The following is a 20,340-nucleotide window of genomic DNA, read 5'->3' as shown; positions in this document are numbered from 1 at the left end:
GAAACGAGGCACCCCAAGTTGGAAAAGGTAGCTTATGCTCTCATCATCTTGGCCAAAAGACTCAGATCGTACTTTTAGGCTCATTCTATCATTGTGTTCCCTGACCGTACTTCTAAGCTTATTCTATCATTATGCTCTCTGACTAACCGTTAAAGCAAATCTTGTAGAAGCTGCATTTATTGGAAAGGTTAGTCAAATAGATGATTGAGCTCAGAGAATTTGACATCCACTACTACCCCAGATCCTCCATTAAGGCGCAAGCATTGGCAGACTTCATCGTGGAATGCTCGATCCCCGAGGATACAAAAGTCAGCATGTTGCTAGAGGAGTGTGAGACAATGGATTCTTGGACAATTCATATCAATGGGTCCTCTAACCTAAGCAAGAGCAGGGCTAGACTGAAAGGAGTTGTTGCAGAGTATGCACTACATTTTAGCTTTTAGGCCTTAAACAACAAGGCGGAATATGAAGCCCTCCTCATCAAGTTGAAACTTGCTCATGAGCTTGGGGTTCAATGCCTAAAGGCTCTTATCGACTCCCAGTTGGTCATTGGACAAGTCTGAGGGGACGTTGAGGCAAAGTCTCCAATGATGGCACGGTACTGTAGAAGGTTAAGTCTCCTCAACCTTTGTAGAGTTCAAAATTCTACAAATCCCAAGATCAAAAAGTGCTAGAGTCGACCTGATATCAAAGCTGGCCACCTCAGATTATCCCAACCTTCACAAGATGGCCTATTTGGAAATGCTTGATCGGATGAGCATAGAAGAGGAGCCGACCCCTATATTGCAGACCAATCTTGAATTGAGTTGGATGGACCCGCTCATGGTATACCTTCATGATAGCAAACTCCCAGATGAACAAAGAGAAGCCCAAAAGGCTGAAAAGCCAAGCTATAGGAGGTCGTTTACTCTTCCCCTTCTTCTATATCTCCATCCCTCTAAAGCTGAGTATGCGCTTTAGGAAATCCATGATGGAATTTGTGGAAACCATCTAGGAGATAGAACGCTAGCCTACAAGGTACTATGAGATGCTAGCATATAAGGTACTACGATAAGGCTACTATTGGACGAGTATACAGAAGGATGCCGCTGACTTTGTGAGAAGGTGTGACCAATGTTAAAGACACATAAGTGTTCAGTGGCAGCTTATGATGCCATTTACGCCGACCATTGTGCCATGACCATTCACCTTGTGGGGGATGGATATCCTCAGATCGTTCCTCCAAGCAACTAGGCAAAGAAAATTTCTGATAGTGGCTATCAACTACTTCATTAAGTCGGTCGAAGCCAAGCCCTTAGCTCGGATCATCGAGAAGAATGTCCAAGATTTTGTGTGGAGATGTATGAAATGCCGCTTTGGGCTTCTCCGATCTATTATCACTGACAATGGGAGGAATTCGACAATGCCCACTTCAGAAAATTATGTGCCAATTTGCAAATCAAGCACCGTCTCACATTAGTCAGGCATCCCTAGTCGAACGAATAAGTCGAAGTAACCAACAAAACTATCTTACAAGATCTCAGGGCATAGTTGGATGGAGCAAAAGAACTTTGGATGGATAAGCTCCACAACATTATTTGGACATATCGAACCACGCATCAGACTCTAACAGGAGAAACGCCTTTCATCCTTACCTTTGGCATCGAGGTAATTATCCTTGTGCAGATTAGGTTGCCCTTTAATAGGAGATACCCACCGAAGGCCTAAAGGAAGCCCTAACAAATGACGGAGAATTGGAACCTCGGTGAGATAGAAGGATCATGGCAGGCGTTCGTTTTATATATGGAAACTTGGGTGACCTATGCCAGTACGACGTCTCACCTACTTTGGCCATATATCACATGAGCCTTTGCTCTTAAACGATCCCTCGGATCATTGTTGGACTCCAGACATCTAATTAGATATCCCTGCCACAAATCACAACGCGTTGAAAACAACAAGGACAACCATGCCTCTTATTAAATGTGATATTTGGTAAATCTCTACATAGGTACCAAAAAGATAGCTATAGAAAAGTGGTAACGATGTTAGCTTAGCTTCACAGGAAACTTCGACTAGTTAGCCTTATCGACGGAACTACTTCCGTCACACGAGCCAGTAGGCTTGGCTCGCTACGGAAGTGGACAAGTAATGTGTCTCGGAGCCAACTACAGCTCATATAAAAGACTGGCCAACTAAAGTTCTCATGAAGCCTTTGACCTGCCAACTAAAGTGTATCATGTGGCAAACCTAAAAGCGCACGAGCAGCTCTTCGAATTTCAAAATCTCCCACAACTAGAAACATCTCAACCATGATCCTAGGCGGTTTTCGAGATTGCACCAGTGAGATGTATGGGGTGTCATGCGAGTGTGAAATGCTTGTGCCTAATTCTTGGAATGTGCCAATCACAGCTGACTCACGTGTCTGAATTTCTTAGTGACAGATGCTAGTCTTCTCCTATACAATCTACTTTTAGGAGGACCTTTCAGGCAAGTGCTCTGATGCCCTGATAGACCATTGCACTGTCACTCCCAAAGAACCTCCTCTATTTTCTGAGTGTCGATCTGACTTAGGCATTAGAGAGTCCTCTGCTGGATGCTCTCTAGCAAGAGCACCCTTCGTCTTTGTTGTTTTAGGTTGGAACTTGGTTATAAACCAGAATGTTGGACAAAACCAATATTCCTGAACATCCCTGATCGGACTGCAGCTTCATACAACCCGAGCAGCTAGCTGCCAAGCCCTCCAGTATCTTCCTCCACTTGGCACCTAAGTCAAGCAAGTCCTCAGTGGCTACAGTTTCCATAACTAACGCAACTGAAAGAATCCCCTGGGAGATTCATTCTATCGTTGCTGAGGGAAGAAATCATGACATGTATATGGCTTGGTTGGCCTGTCTTTTTGAATTTTATTCAATTCTGAACCTTGACATCTTGGGTGCTTATTTACAACAATGTAAAGCCGCTTGCCTGTGGCCAAGATAGCCATTCCTCTTCATATATATTACAAGAAAGATTTATGCTGTACAATTTAGAAACAAATTCTATGAACCTATATATATCTATGCGTGTTTAACACGATGCAGCATCAATTACGAAGACACTGCAAAAGAATTTATGCAGTACAATCTAGAAACAAGTGCTATGAACCTTTATATCATGCATCTTTAACATGATTCAGAATCTATTATGCTTAGACACTGCCAATTGATTTCTATAAATGAAGAATCTCTGTATTATGATGAGTATTACGAGTACTCGGTGGGTGACATGATTATGAAGGAGGCATTGACGATATTCAAGGTGTTTAACATCTTGGACAACATTCATGATGAAACATGCCCAAGCTTGATGATTTGTGCTGAGTTAACCAACATGATAGTCTCTTGGACAAGAATATTTATCTTGGTGAATAAGTGGGCATAAAGTAGACAGAGAAGGGTCGGGGGTGCAAGCTTTTGTGTGAAAAAAGGATTTGCTTTCCTTCGAGTGAAGCCATTGTCGGATCATCCACTAATTGCTTTGAGATGTGTGCGGCAGATGAATATATGCGTTGAGAAAGTGGCTTATTTCTCTGATGTAAGCTTCCATATAACATTCGGAATACGGAGGAAAAAATTGTTGCCACCAACTTATATATAGTGTCACACGAGGTAATTAATAGGTCTGCAGTGAGAAGGCAAGTTAGGGTTCCTACACTTTGGAATTAGAGTGATTAGGTTAAGCATCATCGCTAAGGGAAAAACACCATAGAAACATTTTTCAGATGTAGAGATGAACTCAAACATTCCCCAATTCTTTCTTCCAGATGGTAATAAAACCCCCAGTGAGATCTTGGGAAGGGATAACTCTAATTAATATTCTAGGTAAAAGCATTGCGTCCAAGACTATGCATACATGAAGCTTATGCAACATGAACAGCTTCTTAAAATTTGTCATGAAGGTATGATAAGCTCACCAAGTCCACTAGGCCATGGCGGGTTCGGAGGCCAAACCCTCGTTACTTGGTCGCCATCGACCGTGTCTTCGATGCGGGAACTCAGTGACGGAGTCGCCGGAGAAAATGGAGTCTGCTGCGATGGAGCTGGGAGAGGAAGGAAGACGGGACTCCATTGCGAAGGCGAGGGAAGCGGAAGGCAGTTCAGAGCTAGGAGAGGAAGAGAGTTCTACGATGGGAGGCCCATGCACACGGCTTCGACGCGGGGACGTGAGCAGCGGGGGGAAACGGTTCGCCGATATGATGGGCCCATCTTTCGTTAGTCAGTTATAGTTATCAGAGAGAATAAATAAGGGTCGAGGAGCGTGAGAGGGGAGTGAAGAGTTTATTTTCTTTGTTTTGGTTTGGCTTGCATGGGTTGCTCTCACCCAAAGTAGAGCTATTGAATATCATTTCTTTCTCTCTTCTGTTCGCCTCGTTCTCCCCTGGTTGGGACCTAACAGTTGGTACCAGAGTCGGAAGATGTCGAACAAAGAGAGGATCGAGCGCCTAGAAGCCGAGATGGGCACTATTTAGGAGGAGCTGCGCAGCGTAGAGATAAGATTGGAGGGATGCTTCACCGAAGTCCTGGAGGCCATTCGCAGCCTTCAACTCTCCGTCCCGCAGCAACCAACGCTAGAGCCGGACTTCGCTTCCCCCATCGCCATAGAAAGGAGGTTATGGGCATTTGGAGGATACCATCGGGCACCTATGTCCTCCAAGGATGGATTTCCCAAGGTTCACTGAGGATGGTTCGATTGTATGGCTTGATCGTGCGGAGCAATATTTCGCCAGTCAAGGTACCCCGGCCAACCACAGGGTTTCCACGGCCTCGTTCTACCTAGACGAGGAGGCAAACCACTGGTGGCAATGGTTATGTCGGGCATATCGGGACGAGGGGCTGGTGATCACATGGCTGTTGTTCGAGAAGAAGTTGCTGGCTAGGTTCGGGCCCAATGAATATGTGAACTTCAATGAAAAGTTGTCACGTATTCAGCAGAGGGGGTCGGTGAGGAAATATCAATAGGAGTTTGAAAAACTGGCCAATTGAGCTCGTGGCTGGCATCAGTACCTTCGTCGGAAGACTCAAGGAAGAGATAGCCAAGGAGGTGCGCATGAGATAACCCCATTCGCTGCGAGAAGCCATCATCGTTGCTTGCATGAGAGAGGAGAGGCTGGACCAGAATCGAAGTGCCCCACGCCATGTTGGGCTTCGCATCACCGGTGTCCCAAGAGCTCTAACCACACCTACCAACACACTGCGCCTCCCTGCTCCAACACCTGTCCGACACATCACCTGAGAGGAGAAGCAGCAGCGTCGAGAGCGCAGGCTCTGCTTCAAATGCAACGAACGGTTTCGGAGTACCAGTGCAAGACTCTACAGGTTCATTTGATTGAAGCAGACTGCAAGGAGGAAACGGAAGCAACTAATGACCGGTGATCTTGACATGATGGGGAAGGCAAGACCGAAGAAGGCGACTCCGATGATCTCGTTACATGTATTATTAGGATGGAACGAGCCAAAAACTATGCAGGTAGTAGCTCGTATTCGGGGACACCAGCTGACCGTCCTTATAGACATTGGATCGACCCACAACTTCGTGAGCGACCTCATTGCCAAGATGCTACAACTGCCTGTAGATACCACGGAGAAGTTTGAGGTACGAGTCGCTAATGGAGAAACTCTTCAATGCCAGGAGAAGTTTCGGTTGGTAGATGTGAAGTGCTGTGCACATCAAGTTCGAACAACAATTAGATACAGCAGTGGCAATGAAGTTGCGTTCTCAGATAAAAAGTCACACCGTTTTGCTGTCACAATTGGTACTCTCGATTTGATAAATCTGATGATCTTAATATGGTTGGAAAGACTAATACTCTGTTGGTACGCGAGGGGCGCCCTCAACCATTTACTTCTTGAAATGATCCCCATGAGTTGAAGAGATGGCGTGGGATCCGTTAGATTTGTTTCTATGGGCGCTGTATGTTGTTTGTCGGGTTGCCGAGCTGAGGCTGGGCCGGAGGTTGAGGTTGTGGTTTGAGGTTGAGGGTGGGCGCCCGAAGGAACCACGCGCACCACTCGAGCGCGACAAATATCTCCTCCAACCAATGGCCGTCCTCTCACCCATATCCCCTCCCCCCACCCCCATTCCCACAAAAACAAATCATATAATATAAATAAGAATAACAACAACAATAATAATAATAATAATAATAATAATAATAATAATAAAACAAAAGGGCCGAACCGCAGCTTGCTCGCCAGCTTCCCCGTAAGAGAGCAAGCCGGTCTCTCCGTTTTCACCGCTGCAACCAAGCAACCAACCAACCAACCGAGCTTCCAGCCTGCCTGCATCTCCTCGGGCTCAGGTACCCCACGCTAGCTTTTGTAGAATTTGAGTTATCTAACTGATAAAAGATCACCCAAACTTAGTTCCTGGTTTTGATTGGATTCACTTCCTCCACTTTTTTTTGGGGTAATTCTCCGGTTATGAATTATTCATGTGGACGTGTCGTGCGGTATTGATCCTTTTTTTTTTTCTTTTCACTTCACTTATGACACAAGAGATCTCGCTCATTTCTGATTCCTGTCAGCTATATCCTGTCTTTCCGAACTTGCCCACTTGCTAAATTTTTCTGAGAGCACCAGTTTTCCATGCCCACCCGACTGCAGCAGATGGTCTCTTGCTATTGATGTTAGATAGAATTTAATGATCGAACCTGATAGATTTTAATGTTCTTTTTCTTTTTGTGTTTTTGATTGCCTGTAAGTCTCTCCGTGTTAATTAATGATTCTAGCCATGGCATGTCAGGCAGTAGAGAAAAAAGAAGAAATCCTTTCCCTGAATATTTGTGGTTAATACCGCAATACAATCGGTATGTACTCACATGCACATGGTTTTGAAGGCCAAAATTAATTTATTCTTTCGGCTATTTCGTCTTTCTGCTTTCAACATTTGGATTTGAACATGGGTTGTTCTTCTTGTCATTGAATTTGTGTTTCTAAAATATTCTTTGGATGTGGATTTTAGTGCATGGGAATTCTTTGGCAAATTTCCCCTGGGAGACTAGAGCCAGCTTTATCAGCACAACTCTGATGACTTCCATTATTATTGCATGTAATTTGTTTTGACATCTCTTGGTTTCGTAAGAATATTTACTTGACTGGTTTCATGCAAGCAACCTTTCAAACCTTTCCGTCAACTTTTGGTTGTAGAGGTATTTGAGCTCTGCCCTCTGTAGAGTTGCTCGTGGATCAGATGCCTATTATATCCCTTTCCTACAACATTTATGTGCTATTTAGGACTTGTGATCGCCCAAAGCTGTCCTTGCTTTGTTATTGCTTTATCCGGCTGATGAAAGAGATTCTTATGTAATTCCCATGTTTTCTTCGACTATCCTAATTATCTATCATTTAAGAATCTGTTCTGTTTAAGCTCTCGACTGAAAGATGTTTGGACGGATTTGCTGTGTACTGTTCTGCCGCCGTTCCTTACTCTCTATTCTTTCGAAGCTTGTCTGATTGAATTTCTACTTAGATATGTTGGTTCTGATTCATTGTTCTTGTGAGATGGCATTTTGATCATCCCTTTCATCTTATCACCAGTAACTGAATTTGAGGTGCTCTGGAGCTTCTCTCGAAGACGGTGAAGGCATATCATTTTGTTGTTAGGTGGCTTGCTATTATCTTAAAGTTCAGATGACATGGTTTTGGCTCTACAGGGTTCTTGACAAAGTGTGATGGTAATGCGCAGACATAAGAAGCAGGATCATGGCAACGGCTGCAGTTATTGGGCTAAGCACTGGAAAGAGGCTTCTGAGCACTTCATTCTATCCAGCTGATCTTGCTGAGAAGCTGTTCGCTGTCCCAGACCATGGATCAATGCAATTTTCAACTTCCTCAACCAAGAATACGATAGCTGCAAAAAGATCCTCTAATTTTGGCACAAATATCCCATCAAATCGGCACTCGCAAGCTATCAAGGCGCTTAAAGAGCATGTCGATACTGCCGCTCTTGCGACCGCTGATGCCTGGTTTCGCAGGCCTGATCCCCTAGAGGATGGTGAATCCGATCTTGAATATTCTCTAGAGGTCCTAATTTTGCTGCAGAAGTCTATGCTGGAAAAACAATGGAAGCTTCCTTTTGAACAGATAAAGACAGTTGATGATCCTAGAGAAAGCTGCAAGAAAACTGAAGTTATTCGTTCAGGGATTTCTGCTCGGAAAAGGAGAACAGTTACCCGCAGGAGATGTTTTAATCGGAGTGCTTATATGGAACCTTTTAACGGAGGGGAAGAGGGAAAAGAGCTTCGCTCCACTGTTAGTCCTGAATTGCTGCAGACGCGTGTAAGAGGTTATGTGAGGGGCACAGTAAGTGAAAACCTGCTCACTCATGCTGAAGTTGTGCATTTGTCAAGGAAAATCAGGGCTGGTCTTTCCTTGGAGGAAAAGAGAATGAAGTAAGTAATTGCTCTAATAAAAGATAGGAGTCGTTTACTTTAAAAACATTGCTTGATAATCTTTTTGTGCCCCTGCTTTCCTACTTGTCTGATGTTAGTTCACCTCCTTCTAGTTAGAGAATCCAATGAGAAAGAGAACCTTGATAATTTCATATATTATTTATGTCAATTTTGTGAAGCAAAAAATTTTGAAAAAAAACTCTAGCTATGATGCATTTCTCTTCAATGAGTATCTTGTAGGATTAAGAAGCCTACATAAAATTAATTAAAATTTCAATCTTTTTCAATGACAATTCTTGTTTTAGGCACTACCATTATTCTCAGAATAAGTACCCTTATAAAGATAGTATATTTTGCTGCTGGAATATGAGAAGTAAAAATAATATGAATGATAGAAATAGGATTTATTTAGTAGATTTTAAATTTGATAATTATTCCTCAGCAAATGTATCCTTATAAGGAATGTTACCCATTTTCCATTTCCTAGCTTCTATATCCAGTTTGTTATATTGTCCTTGCATTATCAAAGGAAACGTGAACTCAGCAACTACTAGTTTGCATGCTTTTCCTCCCTTTTTCTGTTGTAAATCTATCATATCCATTAATCGAGTTTGCTGTTGATTCAGACTGAAGGAAAAATTGGGGTTTGAACCCTCTGATAAGCAGTTGGCATCTTTTTTGAGGATGTCACATGCTGAATTGCATTCAAAACTAACTGAATGTTCTCTAGCAAGGGAGAAGCTAGCAATGAGTAATGTTCGCTTGGTCATGTCTATAGCCCAAAAATATGATAACTTGGGTGCTGAGATGGCTGACCTGATTCAGGTACGTCCTGTTGTCTTCCTCTTAGTTTTGCAGTACCATCATAGGCTTGTCCAGTCTAAATTATTTTTTTGTTTTAGGGTGGTCTGATTGGACTGCTTCGTGGGATAGAGAAATTTGATTCTTCAAAGGGCTGTAAAATTTCAACTTATGTCTACTGGTGGATACGTCAGGTGAGTTTAATTGGCTGCGCCTAGTTGGAACCATGAGTTGAATAGCTTGGATTATGTAGGATGAATTGCGGATTATAGGTTCCATTTTCAGAAAATCCGTAGTCCTGGTTCCTTTTAAAGTATGACATTGGGTTGCTTACCTTATTTGAAATTCCAGTCTGATTTGTTTCTCTTTGTTCTACCAGATGCATGGTCCTTATCTATAATGCTAATATTTAAGTCGGTATAGTTATGACTTTTGCATTATTTTTTTCCTGCCTATGGAAGATTATTTTCAGGATTTTAATTATATCTGGATGATAGTCACATGTTAAGAAAGTGCTGATTTCCTCTCTGTTCTATTACAGTATAAGATCAGATGATTAGGTGTTGGATTTCTGGCTTCAAGATAAATTATCATTTTCTTTTTGTGGCATAGCTCTGAAAAGTGAGGGAAAATATGTCAGAAGAGTTCTAGATTTGCATCTTTATTTTACTTGGTATCGCACTACCCTGATCTTCACTGCCCTGGGTAAAATCATGCATTCCAATGAAACCATTATTGATGACCAAAGATGATCTGGCCAGAAGATGATACCTACGCTGAGGGAGAGGATGTTGAAAAAAATTCCATTTTCACCAATACTTCACTTTTAGTTTTCTCTTTTAGCTATTTCCTTCGGAATCAACAAAAAATGCAAATCGATCTGAAAGAGATCCCTTGAGGAAAGGTAATCGTGAAGTACACAGGGTGGTAGTTGATAAATAAGTATTATTGGAGTTTTAATTTAGCTTTGTTTTTGTTAGGTTAATTATTATGGTGCACAAGTAATGAAATTATCGTTATGTGAGAGGACGTAATTCTAGCCACTTATGGGGAAGTGGAGGAGTTGCATGGGGTATGGCAAAGGCATTAGTATCTAATATTTAAGAGCAAGGTCTACTGAACCGGTATTGGAACCTGTACCGGTCAGCGTATGGGTCGGTACGGTAACGGCTCGGTACCGTACCGACACACCCATTTTTTTGAGTTTTTCAAGTTTAATTAATTGGTAATCAATCTTTTTCAACAATTTTAAGTCTAATTTGATATTTTTTGATGTTTTTTGATATTTTTATGATTTCAATTTAACCTAAATGATGCATCTTATTGTTTTAAAATGATACAAAATATAAAATGATTAGTGAGATATTGCATGCTATAAGAAGCAATATGAAATATCCTCAAATCAAGTATTGAGATAAAAATATAAAATAATACAATCAATTATATATATTTAAAATGCAACATGCATACTCATATTTAAAATCTCATCGAATGGTGATGCCTTTCATAAATATCCGGATCATTAGCATAGTTAGGAGGCAGATCAGCCTACCCCTCTAACTAAGTGGTGTTGTAGTCTTGTGTATTCATCCCGTAAGGAATGTGCTCTAAGTTATTAGCATTCTCGGATCTCTCGCTGAAGCTCTGACTCTGAGAGGTATCCTTTAGCTGATAATGGCTGATAAAACGGTTGTGAAGAAGTCCATCTGAATAAGCTGGTAACAAAATTCGACTCGTAAGATGCTTCAGACTGCATAGGGTAGTAGCCACCGAAAGATTTCTCAGACGCACCATATCCATATATGTATTCGTATGGGTCATAAGCTATCTGTGGCTGCGGATAATAAGATACAGTATACAACTCGGAACATGAGACGTATATGGATCCTACTCTATGTGTGAGGTCATCTACAGCTAGTGTTCTTCTGAATGATGTTGAGGAGCCTATCTCCTAAATGCAATTGTATCTCACAGACTCCACCAAATCGTGCACCATGGTCTCTATCCTATGTAGAATGCATATTTTTTAATATATATTTTTTATTTTTAATCTAAAATTATAATTTTAATTTTTTAAAAATTATATATAATCTAAAAATTTAAAATTTTTATGTTATTGTGTAGATCATTCATAATTTTATAATATATCATAAAATTAAGCTTAAATCAAAAATTTTGGCATGATATCTTCTTATTTTGCAAATTTCGAGCTATTTTTGAAGCCTCCTCAAAAAAATAGAGAGAATGAGATAGGAGAGAGGAAGCACACCTTATTTAAGTTTGGATTTTTCTTTAATCACATATTAAATCAATGTGATTTTGCAAATTGGAGGGAAGGGGGAGCCGTTTAGACTTTAAAGCCTAAACCAAACAGTTAAGAAGATGTTACAAAAAAAGAAAAGGGGGAAGGGGCCCGATTCCAAACCGGGTCGACTCGGTGAGAACCGGACGGTTCACATCAAATTCGAATGGAATCGGCCAGTTCCGAATCATTTTGGCTAGTTCGGTCTGGTTCTGGCCTGTTTGGGGCAAGAACCGAATTTAATAGACGAACCGACCTAGTTCCCCACCGGGTCGGCTTAGTACGGGACAAACCGGGCAGTCTGGTCCAGTTTGGCCTACCTTGTTTAAGAGTATGTAGAATATGTGTATGATAAAGGATTAAGGTCTATAATTTGAGCAAAATTGAACAATCTTCTTCCATCAAGTTTCAGCAAGTCCCTCTATAATGTGAGCTCTCCCTTTATGTGCGAAATTAGAATAGCATATAACTCAGTTGTGTTTTTTTTGGTGCACTAAGACTAATCATTTGGCTTTCTCTTGTTGCTAGGGTGTTTCACGAGCACTGGTTGAAAACTCCAGAACTTTAAGGCTACCTTCCCATTTACATGAAAGATTAAGTTTGATTCGGAATGCAAAGATTAGATTGGAAGATAAAGGAGTTATGCCATCAATAGATGTAAGTAATTTGTTGCATTTAAGTGACTAAAGAAGTGTTATTTTCTTCATGTTTTTCCATCTCTGTTGGAATATACATAAGTACAGCATCGTCTGTCATGGCTTGTGAATATATAGGGATATTATGGGCTTATACTACGTAAGTGCAACATACCTAATTTATTTTTTGTATTAACCTAATTTAATTTTTCAGCTATGGATTTGTTTTACTTCAGCAACATATGTTGTTTGATTTTCAGTTTCCTTGTAACATCTGGATCATAATAACATAGATGGCCTTGAAAAAAACCATTTGATGATGTTTGCCATGAAACTACGTAATTCTTCACACGCGCGTCCTTTATTTTTTTTCTCATGTGGTGCAAAATTGGGTTTTGATGCCAATTATAATCCTTACTCATCTCCTTCTCCTCCTCCTCCCCATCTAACTCCTTTTTTCATGGCTGAGATATTTTTTTTTGCATTTAGGAAATCAACCTTTCTTCATATTAGTAAGAAAGTAATCTCAGCACCATGGTTGCAAGTCCTTTATAGACTTACGAACAGTAAGTGGAGATAGGTGGAATAACATGTCTAATCATTCTGTATAAATGGATTATTTTCTTTTGATCTTTGTCAGAACATTGCGGAGTCCCTTAATATGTCGCCAAAGAAAGTCAAGAATGCTACAGAGGTACCCTTTTACATTCGTCCAACCTTTTGATGTTGGTTTATATGATGCTGTTAATATTTCTTTTCTTCTTACTATGAACGGTCAGAATGCAGGCTGTCAGCAAGGTATTTTCTCTTGATAGGGAAGCCTTTCCCTCAATGAATGGACTTCCGGGCGAGACTCTTCATAGTGTATGTCTATCTACTCATTTTTCAAATCAAAACTCTATTCCCGATTGAAACATCTGTATATCGTAAACCTGATATTATCTTTGCTTTAAATTTAGTATATTGCAGACAAGAACCTTGCAAATATTCCGTGGCATGGATTTGAAGATTGGTCTCTCAAGGTATTTGTAGAGCATACGCTTTTGTGAAAATAATGAAGATAAACAGTTCATTCTTACTCATGAAAATATTCTGTATGTATTTATTTATTCTGTTGCATAATAAGTTACATTCTTAAAGATAATTCAATTGTTCACCTCATGGTCCTGATTGGATGTCAAATTATTGTCGGATTCATGCTTTCATCTCGGGTTCTGGTTTATCTTTGCCATCTGTGTTGTTCATTACAGGATGAAGTTAACAAGCTTCTGCATGCGACCCTTAGCAAACGGGAGAGAGCCATAATTAGGCTCTATTATGGTATAGGAAATGAATCCCATACTTGGGAGGATATCAGCAGACAGTAAGTAGAATCCCAAAATGTGTTCGTTTTCGGAGGTTAAACACAGCTGCTTAAGCACAGCTACTCCTGCACTGCACCTAATCAAACAGACCTTATAACCTACAGAGTGACACTCGAAAACATATGTTTGCTGATGGTGCCGTTTGTTCATCAGGTTTGGCTTATCAAGAGAACGAGTCAGGCAAGTGGGGCTTGTCGCGTTGGAGAAACTGAAGCATGCCGCAAGGAGGAGGAGGTTGGAGGCATTGTTGGTGAAACAGTGAAATGGCATATTGCGGTCACTGTATATATATAAAGAGAATATGGAACATGCATGTATTTCTAGAGTTATTTCTCACTGGAAAATCATTGTACATGTACATGTGCGAACAGATGTATTTAAACTAAAAACTTTGAGATCTGGAATACAAATGGAAATACTCACCTGCAATAAGATGGATTATTATTTTTCTTATGGTGCAAACTATTCTAGCTGAAGCATGATTTATGTTCTTAAGATGCATTTGTAAATGAGAAGAGTATGGCGTTGGTCATGTATGGAGGAGAGTTATGCTCAAGGGATTTGCATATGTACCATAAGTATGCTGCTATGGAATATCTCAACCTTTGGGAGGTCCACGTAATTTTGGTGGGAGGTCGGTGTTCCATGTTCAATCCTATGTTCTTTTATCATGTCCGTGGTGCTTCCTTCAATCTATCACATAGAAGGCATTTCTTTATTCCTGCCATCAAGTTAAGGTTTGCATGGTATGAAAGAAAACTTCCTTACCAAGGGGATTTTTGCAGAAAAGAATTATATATGTTTTTCTTCAAAAAGGGGTTGGATTCATTTTTTTTGGCAAAAAATGGTTTGTTTTGAACTTGGCCATTATGCCCCCAATGCTCAAATGAGTGCACATTATACTACACAATGTAGAAGTGGATGCTTACATACTTGTTATTACTAGGTCAATTTTAGTAAAGATGACAGGAGAAAGCCAAGCTTACTGTAAGATAGAGCTGCTTCCTTCAACTATCACTAGCTTGCCTGCTCTAAATACTGGCTGCAGCACGGGGGAAATAGTAGAGCAGCTGAAGGTGAGATATTGGAGGAAATCAAACCCACCGAAGCAAACACGAATGGATTTGATTTCCACCAATTCTCACGTTCAGAGCCCTACTCCTCTTTGTTGAATCCAAACCACACTTGGAGTGGATGGAGGTGAGATATTGGAGGACACCGAACCCGTCATTATCTGGGAAGGCTCGGTGCCTTACAATCCTCACATCCAAAGCCCCAAAACAAGGAAACCCACGAGCCGAGTTTGTGATTGTTGAGCTGTCGAAAGTGAGACAATCAACTTCTACGAGTTCAGATTCCTCTAATTCTCACATTCAGCGCCCCACATTCTCCTACGGTCGAGCAGTGAAGGTGAGACATTGGAGGAAACCAGACTCTTTTTTGCAGCAATGAGTTTGATCACCTCCAATTCTCGCATTCAATGCTCGACATCCACTAGATGAACAGAGCTTATGGTATTTGCTATGTATGTGGTCGATAGAAACCAGGTTGGGATGGCTTATAGAAGGTTTTGGGTTATGGAGCTAGATGACTTCTAAGTGGACTTGACTCTTGACAATGGTGTGATTTCTCGTTTTTTTCATGCCAAGCACCATGCCATGACTCCTGAGATGCCTTCACCTCTTTTTGACTCGCTGAGATATAAGGCATGGAGGAATCCTGATGTCCTTTATGGGGGCAGGGAATGTGTGTGGAGTCCTCTATTGCTGTTGCTTATATCAAAACGAACATGTGGAAGTTGCTGTTAACAAAAAGGATCATGGTTTCAATAAGAAGCCCATCTAGACACAAATTGTTCTCTGTCGTCGAGCTAACTTTTTGCAAATAATAACGAAAGACAATGCCCTAGTAGCGGACAACCACAACTATGTCAAGAAGATTATTTATAAAAAATAAATAAACCACAACTATTTAGATTTATTAAATTTAAATATTTATATATATCATAATTATGCCTAAGTAGATAGCAAAGCTCGGTTTGGTGTATGAGCGCTATTACCAATCCAAACAGAGAAGAACTACCTATACCATATGGTACCAATCTTTACCGTCCAATTTCATGCGGTAACATGGCCAGTACGTGTACCTTCAAGTGTCGATCAGATAGAACCATATGTGAAATTGAGAAAAATATTGAAAGTTTGTCTTGGTATGATATATATCTCATACCGTACTGAACTAGTAATATACCAGCATGATTCTTAACATACTGATACCCATTTGATAGGCCTTACCTTGAACTTTTTTTTATTATTTTATTTTTTTAGCATGCATTGCATATCGATTGTTGGTTTCCATGTGCCTGTCCAAACTATACTATATCTTTAAGGATGTGGATGAGGGATTGGATTATTGTTCAATAGAAATAGCTAGTAAACTGTTTAATTAATCACAATCATGCATCCTTTTATGCAAGGTGATAATAATTTGATATTAAGCTTAAAATAAGAGACTCGCATGCACATTAGCTTGAAATTTTAAATACAATAATATCTGCCATAACAATTCCAAAGTATTTCTTAGTAGATTTGTAGCAAATATAAATTACCAAATTTTATAGATGAGAGGCAAAAAATAGATGGGCTCTACCTGAAAAAAATGAAAAATCTTTCTTTTTTTCCTTCATGTGCGTGTGTTGGTTGGGACTAGAGATGGCCATCACCCGGTCGAAAATGGATATAGTTGAGGCTCAAGACCCAGCTCAAAATTAGCTCTAAACTAACAAAAAGATTTATAGAAAAACAATTTACTATCTTCTAAGTGGAACTAAATTTAAATATTTGCGTACATGTCAGAGGAAGTATGGATGATTTTGTGATCCATGGATAATTAAGAATTTTTATATTCCATTTGTATAACTTGATAAATTTTGTTAAGAAAAATATTGGACACCTCGATCTCGGACCAGACCTGCCACCTCGACCCCGAACGTAAACTGAGGAAAACGGCCTCGACCCCAGCTAAGCAGCCGACTGACCAAAATGAGCGACCCTGATCCCAGCCGAGAAGACATTAGCCGAGGAGAACAATCAACATATGTCGACAAGGACTGACAGTCCTAACAAGTGACAACATTGGCGACCTAAAGTCATGGAAGCACCAAAACCTATGCCTCATCGGTGTTGCCCACCGCCCACACGGACTAGCACCCATGCCTTGGCCGTACTACTGCTGTTACCTGACTATCATGGCATGCCACGTCAAGTCAAGTAATGACAAAATGCACTCTCGTATATAAAGAGGCAGCCCGGGAGACCTAAGGTACGTATACAATATTACTCATAGGGCCTATACTCTGCTGAAATTTCCTTACTTCCACACTATTGCCCTTTGATTCTGACTTAGGCAATGAAAGGAACCCCACTAGAAACTCTCTAACAAGTAGACTTTTTGCAGGCCACAGACAAAGGAGATCTACCCCCGGCACCTCAATCAACCTGCTCAGCTCATTTCTAGTTGACCTCAGGATCGTTCGAGCTGCACTTCGACCTCAACCCAGTTTCGACGGCAACAGATTGAAGCTAGAGGAAGGGCTCACCAGCCCCCAGCAACATCGACACCCATCGAGGGGACAAACAACCAACATGAAGATGCAAGGAGCCCACGATGCATTGAGTGCTTTGCAGCGCCGCGCTCCGACCTCTTGGGGGTCGTTGCAAAGCCTAGGGCCAACTCCACTAGAATGGCCCACTGCGCCTGTAGGTAATGAGCAGTTCGACCTGCTCATTCAACAGATACAGACGCTGGCCTTGGCGGTCTAGGGCCTATAGTAGGCAACGGCATGACCATAGCTAGTCCAGCCAGAATCTAGCCAACCCAGCCAACACTCTTGGTTGCCGGCACATGACATGCACATAGTTAGCTAACTCCCAATGCCAAAATTCGGAACGGTCTCACCAGTGTTGGCATACTCTGCGGAGCAATCCCAATTGGAATAGAAAATAGCATACTCCAACCCCCATTTCGGTGAGGTCTCCATCTAGTGCCTCTCACCCATTCGCTTCATGGAGCCTCTGTCCCGACAGGATGCCGAGCTCAATTGAAGAATCGAGAATATGGGTCAGCAGATTTGAGTCCTCAGGAGATAGGATCTCAGGGCGAACAATAATTTCAATTTCTCCTCAGAGCCACCCTTCGCCAAGCGGATCATGGAGGAACTGATTCTATCTTAGTTCAAGATGCCCCAGGTAGAGCCGTACGACGGCACCTCGGATCCCCCGGACTCTCTTGAGAGCTTTAAAGCTCTCATGATGCTAAATGGAGCTACTGACACCGTATTTTACAAGATGTTCCCCGCAACCCTTCGTAAGGTGGCTCGATTTTGGTTTTTCAGGCTTTAACCTAATTTCGTCCACTCCTTCGAACAGCTCGCTTGTCACTTTGCGACACACTTCATCTCCAGCCGAATATGGTGCTGCGGCTCGGATGCACTCCTCGATATCACGCAGAAAAAGAAAGAGTTCCTCAAGGACTATTAGCAGCTTCAATACGGCGATGCTGAAGGTTCGTGACCTAGATCGATCGGTTGATGTCAACGATGAAGGGCGGCCTGCGGCCATCAAGCTTCCTCTTCTCCATGACAAAGTGCTTTCCCATTCACTTTGCCAAAATGCTGGTGTGGGCCGACAAGCATGCCAATGCATAGGAAGCTATGGCCTCCCATCATGAATTTACTAGAGGGAAAGGGGGAAAGCGAGGAGGGAAGAGAGCCGAGGAGTGTCTCATCTTGGCACGAGAGGGCCTTGTCGTGGCCAAGAACCCTCCTCAAAAGTTTGGGAAGTAAACCCTTCTTATTGCCCCGAGGGCCTAGATCTTCATGAAAATTGAAGGCCAAGGCTATCTGCACCCTCCGCATCCAATGAAGGGCCCGATAACTAAGAGAGGTCAGAAAAAGTACTGTCACTTTTATCGAGACTGTAGCCATGCCACCGAGGAGTGTATGCAGCTCAAGAACAAATTTGAAGCACTCATTCAATGTAGGCAGCTTGACCGGTATGTGCACCCTTAGCAAAACTAAGGAGTACCCACCATAGCCTCTGATCCACTATCTCCGAAACCGATCGACAATCATCCGATAGCAGACATCATCAACACCATTGCTGGCAGACCTACCAAGGCCCCGAGTGCCTCAAATAATCGAGCTCTTCAAAAGGATGACCATCGAACGACCATGGATCCTACATGTGTGTGGGCTTCGGTAGCGGGACTGGTCCCATACTCACTAGCCCTGATAGAGTAATCATGGGGTACACTTCTTGATTCAAATTCTCCACCTCAAACAACAAAACTAAGCATGAAGTCCTCATCACTAGACTCAAGCCTTCAAAGGAACTCGAAATCAGCAATTGAAAGTCTTCAACGTACAGGCTGGGGCACCTCAGCGACGTCTCAATCCCACAAGGTTGAAACTACGGCAACCCTCGCACCTATTATTAGTAAGATCCTTTGTTTCCCGAACTTATCTCTAATAAAAGCTCTTTTTGTCATATTTTTGTCTTTCAGATTGGATGACTGCGACAATTGTATTCAAGTTGGGTCATCCTAGGGACGCTTGGGCCCCAATAAAAGAGACACCCCAGGAACGCTTGAGGCCTCCTCAAGGCTAGTCCAAGATTGAACTCAAAGTCATAAATGGCCTAAGTAAAAGTCCACCCCCTTGTTGAAGGCTTGGATTGCCACTTGACTTCTCTAGGTCATAAATAGCCCAAGCAGAAGGCCGGGCCCCGCGCAGAAGGCTTGACTTGCCACTCGACCTTTCTATATTGTAAATGGCCCAAGTAGAAGGCCGCCCCCTGTGCTAAAGGCTTGGCTTGCCACTCGGACTCCCTAGGTTGTAAATAGCCCAAGCAGAAGACTAACCCCTAGGCCAAAGTTTTGGTTTGCCACTTGATCTCCTTAGGTTGTAATGGCCCAAGTAGAAGACCGATCCCCATGCCAAGGGCTTGGCTTGCCGCTCGACCTCTCTAGGTCGTACATGACCAAAGTAGAGGTCGTAAATGACCTCTCTCAGCTTGCTCAGCTTGTCTCCAGCAGAGTATTAGCTGCTAAAGGTATTTATCCAGCAGTGGATCCGTTAGATTCAACGTCAACTATGTTACAACCTCGAATCGTTGGTGAGGAACATTATGAAACTGCGCAAAGAGTTAAGCAAACTGTTTCAAAAGCAAAGGTGAACAGCCCCCTGTCCTTTCTTTATAGTAGTCAAGGGCTTATAAGAAAAGTCAGGAAGGAGGCAACCTCAGGATCGTCCGAGCTGTGCTCCGATCTTAGCCCAGATTTGGCGGCAACAAATTTAGTTATCTGTAATTATCAAAAATCATTGATTTTGTACTTTTTATTATCTTTCAATGTTGTTCGGTGGTATTTTATCTCATTGATATGAAAGAAGAGAGTGGCCTACGAGGTGCAGTTGCATGAAGGGAGAAAAAAGTTTTTCTTGGCATGTGCATTATATATACAAAATATTTTCAAGAAAAAAGTATATAAGCTCGGTAAGAAATTAAAAGTCCCTAGTAGATCGTTGCTTATCAAACATTCTGCTGCATTTTTTTCCCCCTGAAAATGAGCCTTCTTATTTGGTATGCATGGGAAAGGGCTTGGAAAATATACTTTAATATCCATGGAGCTATAAAATATCTACTATTTGGAGGAAGCACACTAAAGTTTCTATTTCCTCCGATGCTGAATTCAAGCAATAGGTCATACGGAAGAATTTCATAAACCAATTTTATTTCATTAACGAATCATGGGTGAAGTAGGGCAAGAATA

At 41.7% G+C, this 20,340-nt stretch overlaps 1 protein-coding gene across 7 annotated transcripts; it reads left to right on the top strand.

Annotated features, from left to right (window-relative positions):
- Nucleotides 1–6,158: 6,158 nt before the first annotated feature.
- On the top strand, nucleotides 6,159–13,965 carry SIGA (sigma factor A). 7 transcript variants are annotated; one of them, XM_088712508.2, is made up of 12 exons: nucleotides 6,190–6,319; nucleotides 6,763–6,826; nucleotides 7,557–7,622; nucleotides 7,705–8,410; nucleotides 9,037–9,235; nucleotides 9,313–9,405; nucleotides 12,042–12,170; nucleotides 12,789–12,842; nucleotides 12,935–13,012; nucleotides 13,108–13,170; nucleotides 13,399–13,511; nucleotides 13,666–13,965. In XM_088712508.2, the coding sequence occupies exons 4-12, from the start codon at nucleotides 7,722–7,724 to the stop codon at nucleotides 13,772–13,774; spliced, it is 1,527 nt and encodes a 508-aa protein (XP_088568634.2). In that variant the 5' UTR covers nucleotides 6,190–6,319; nucleotides 6,763–6,826; nucleotides 7,557–7,622; nucleotides 7,705–7,721; the 3' UTR covers nucleotides 13,775–13,965. The 7 variants fall into 7 exon arrangements, with proteins under 7 accessions (XP_008808795.4, XP_008808794.4, XP_008808797.4 ...); XM_008810573.5 differs by lacking the exon at nucleotides 6,763–6,826 and having other exon boundaries at nucleotides 6,159–6,319; XM_088712509.2 differs by lacking the exon at nucleotides 7,557–7,622.
- Nucleotides 13,966–20,340: the final 6,375 nt, after the last annotated feature.

This window comes from Phoenix dactylifera, chromosome 16 (assembly GCF_051530095.1).
Source record: "Phoenix dactylifera cultivar Ajwa chromosome 16, Ajwa_hap1_PhDact_Kaust_v1.1, whole genome shotgun sequence".
NCBI lineage: Eukaryota > Viridiplantae > Streptophyta > Magnoliopsida > Arecales > Arecaceae > Phoenix > Phoenix dactylifera.
This window is presented reverse-complemented; position numbering and strand designations above follow the sequence as displayed.